The sequence below is a fragment of the Palaemon carinicauda genome, chromosome 2 (genome assembly GCF_036898095.1).
Source record: "Palaemon carinicauda isolate YSFRI2023 chromosome 2, ASM3689809v2, whole genome shotgun sequence".
Lineage (NCBI taxonomy): Eukaryota > Metazoa > Arthropoda > Malacostraca > Decapoda > Palaemonidae > Palaemon > Palaemon carinicauda.
The window spans coordinates 180,125,520-180,129,449 of record NC_090726.1 but is presented as its reverse complement, the minus strand read 5'-3'; the positions used below and the strand labels follow the sequence as shown (position 1 = coordinate 180,129,449).

Here is a 3,930-nt window from a genome sequence, read left to right as displayed (position 1 = left end):
TCATAAACACTCGTATGTAAAAAAAAACAATCGTTAAAACGATAGTTTGATAATATAAACAACCGGGGAGGAGGCGCCTAACCACACTGAGAATTGTTAAATTAAGCACTTTACACTTAAACACTTAAATTTCAAAGATAACATAAACAAATACAAAACAAAGGCTATTCTGCCACAAAATGATTCTTAAAAACTAGTAATTAAACCTAGAAAAACAAGACTTTCTAATATACACACACACACACACATATATATATATATATATATATATATATATATATATATATATATATATATATATTTATATATATATAAATATAAATGTACATATATATATATATATATATATATATATATATATATATATATATATATATATATATATATATATATATATATATATATATACAAATATTTCCTATTAAGTATGATAGATATATTAATATTAACTTTAAACATAAAAATGCTTCCATTCCCCAGCCCCGACAAAAAATAAAAGGGTTAAATCTGTGTGCGTATGCGTGTGTGTGTGTAAACGTACCTCACAATGAACGAATGACTAAATGTCAGGACGAACACAGAAAGGAGGAGACTACTGAAGCTGGTATTCGCTAGAGAAATACAATAATTGATTATGAGTGAAGGATGGAGATGTAACTGACGTTACATGGTCGCTTGTGAGGAGGAGCACTCCTTTGAAACTATTACGACTGAAATGTCAATATAGAATGTAGGCATTTAAAGGTAAAGGGGTCTGGTTTCAGTTCCAGTTTCATCAGAATAAATGATCACCAGAACGTCAGTCAGGCAAACTCCCCCCACCCCCTGTCGTGCCTAACCACAGCAGTGGCCTCCACAGTAAACGACTTAAATTCACGGTCCCTGGGGATGGAGGGGGGGGGGGGGGGCGCTTTGATCTGCTGTTAAGTGAATGCTAGGCAAACACGTTACCATTGTACTAGCCAGGACCACATTGGGGTGGAAAAAAATCCTCTAAAGGTGCGAAGCCTATTTACTTACCGTGCCACGAACGATATCAATATTGTAATCAAGAAAGGAAAATATCTCTCAGATAATGAAAGTGATATCTAAACTTAATACTTCTAGTATTATGAAGTAACTATCATCATCCTCATCATCTCCTCCAACACCTATTGACGCAAAGGGCTTCGGTTAGATTTCGCCAGTCGTCTCTCTTTTGAGCTTTTAAATCATCTCCTGCTTCACGCTTCATAGTCCTCAGCCATTTAGGCCTGGGTCTTCCAACTTTTTTAGTGCCTTGTGGACCCCAGTTAAAAGTTTGGTGAGCTAATCTCTCTCGGAGAGTACAAAGAGCATGCCCAAATACTCTCCATCTACCCCTCACTATGATCTCATCCACATAAGGCTGTTGAGTATTCTCTCTAATACTTTCTTATGTAATCCCGCCCTGCCATTTAATTCCCAATATTCTTTTGAGGGCTTTGTTCTCAAATGTACTAAAGCTGTTGGATATTGTTTCATTGTCATACCAAGACTCATGTCCCTAGAGTAACACCGATCTCACTAAACTGATATATAGAGTGATATCTATCTATATGTAATTTCAGGAGACATGATTTCAAAAGTTTACTTTCCTAGCCACCGTCTGATTTACTTTTTTCAATCTTTCGTTAAACTCAAACTCCAAAGATCTTGTATTAGATATCATAGTTACTAAATATTCAAATGATTCTATCTCATTAATCCTTTCTCCTTCCATTGATATTTCATCTTCAATTACATATTCTGTTCTCATCATCTCTGTCTTTCTTCTATTTATCTTGAGTCCAACCTCATGGGATATTTCAAGAACCCTGGTAAGCAATCTTTTTAAGTCCTCTGGTGTTTTGTTAATAAGGACAGTGTGACCAGCATACTCTAGGTCAGCTAATTTCCTGTTAGAATTCCAGTCCAATCCTTCTCCAACATCACCAACTGTTCTATGCATTACAAAATCCACAGGGAGGATAAACAACATAGGAGACAACACATTCCCTTGGCGTTCGAATATCTCAATGTTCTTATTCAGGATGATAGAATATAAATTTCATACCAATGAATTGCTAATGTATCATTTATTCTTGTATACTCCAACCGATGAATTATTAAAGTATTATTACCTCGTGTATATTCCAACCGATGAGTTACTAATGTATTATTTACTATTGTATATTATAGGCGCAAGATTTCATCAGCAGGAGCTGGAATGAAGCTGACGCCTTATTCCCAAGAGGATGCCTAAACGACGCCTATCTTCCTCCATCCAGGCTACTGCCATTTGCCTTACTTCCTTACATGGAAGAACTACCCAGATCGTATGGTCTAATGCAGCACTGTTTGGTATCACTAGAAAATCTTATTTTGGATCAGATCCACGTAAGGGAACACAAGTTTATCCGCCAACTAAACGATATTTTCAGGAGCGTGGTGCAGATTTTGGATTACCTGAAAAGTTACATGGAAATCAACACCTGTGTGGTAGACGATGCTAAGACGAGAAGCCTGACTTCGATGGTTTATGAGGATGCCGATTTTGTTGATCGGAGGAAAAGAGCCTTTGTTATTCTAAGGGATGTTAGGGCATCCTTTGAGTATCTTAAGGAAACTTACAGTCCAATACCCTGACCAGATAAAGGTTTCATTATGCTGATATCTATTCCAATCGTTTGCTCTTTGTATTCTAACCTCTGGATGTGGAAGGTTTATCTTTACATCTCGTTGACGTCAGCTTGAAAGTTGTGAATTAAGTTAGGCTCTAGATCCTAATGTCCGTTAAAAGATCCAATATGATGAAAATTCTTGCCTCTAATGTAAAGTGGGTGGGGAGTGATTTTTCCTGTTATATTCAAAGCATTGAGACAACACATTACACTGGTAATACATTTCATTCCACCTTTCCCGTTTGTTTTCCATCTTACACCACCTTAAACTGAAAAACCCTTCTTTTATTTTGATGAAACAGTAGGATTATCTAGATTAGCTTAAGAGATAAATCTCAGTTCCAAGCTTCATGAAACTCTCTCACGAAAAAACAAAATTTTAAGACTGATTCTAATTTTTCTCAAGCGAGAGGAATTCATATCACAAATGAGAGGGCTAATCATTCTCGTTCCTTCGTTCTAGAAATATGAATTTTTTTCTTTTAAAACAAAGAAATAAGTCTTCTGATCTAATTACCATGAAACGTGAGAAATGCTTAGATAGAAAAGAAAAAGAAAATTCTAATTATTCAACCATCAGAAATTGGAAGAAAGTTTAAGGCAGATTAAAAATAATACGATATTCTTTACTTTATTTAAATTAAAAATACGAAACAGGATTGAAGAAATAGTACCCATTGATAAATTCTAAGATATTCAAGCTTTGTTCTAAAATGATTTAATTTTGAATATTATCGAAAGGTGTGAGAAATCAAAATAAAAAAATTGTTCTCTTATCTTGGGCAGTACCGTGGCCTTTGTACTTTGATTTTCCACTGTCTTGGGGTAGATTTCTCTTGCCTGAGGGTACACTTGGGCACACTTTTCTATCTTATTTCTCTTCCTCTGATTTTTTTAAGTTCTTATTATTTATATATGAAAAATCTAATTTAATGTTGTTACTGTTCTTAGAATATTTCATTATGATTGTTTATGACTTCTCTTGAAGTTTATTTAATTCCTTATTTCCTTTCCTCACTGGGCAATTTTTTCCTGTTGGAACCCTTGGGCTTATTGCACCCTGCTTATCCAACAAGGTCTGTAGTTTAGCTAATAATAATAATAATAATAATAATAATAATAATAATAATAATAATAATAATAATAATAATAATAATAATAATAATAAAATATAAAAAACTATTTATGTAAGACAATCCTACAGGAAAGATTAATAACTCCGTTATGATTTTTTATCATGTTCAATAAA

At 34.0% G+C, this 3,930-nt stretch overlaps 1 protein-coding gene across 1 annotated transcript in view; it reads left to right on the top strand.

Moving 5' to 3' along the window:
• Positions 1 to 3,561, top strand: part of LOC137622359 (uncharacterized) — a 12,625-nt gene extending 9,064 nt beyond the window's left edge. Inside the window, exon 3 of the mRNA XM_068352951.1 lies at positions 2,200 to 3,561. Within this exon, the coding sequence (XP_068209052.1) occupies positions 2,200 to 2,646 (447 nt within the window). The 3' untranslated portion in view covers positions 2,647 to 3,561. The remainder of the gene's footprint in view (positions 1 to 2,199) is intronic.
• Positions 3,562 to 3,930: the final 369 nt, after the last annotated feature.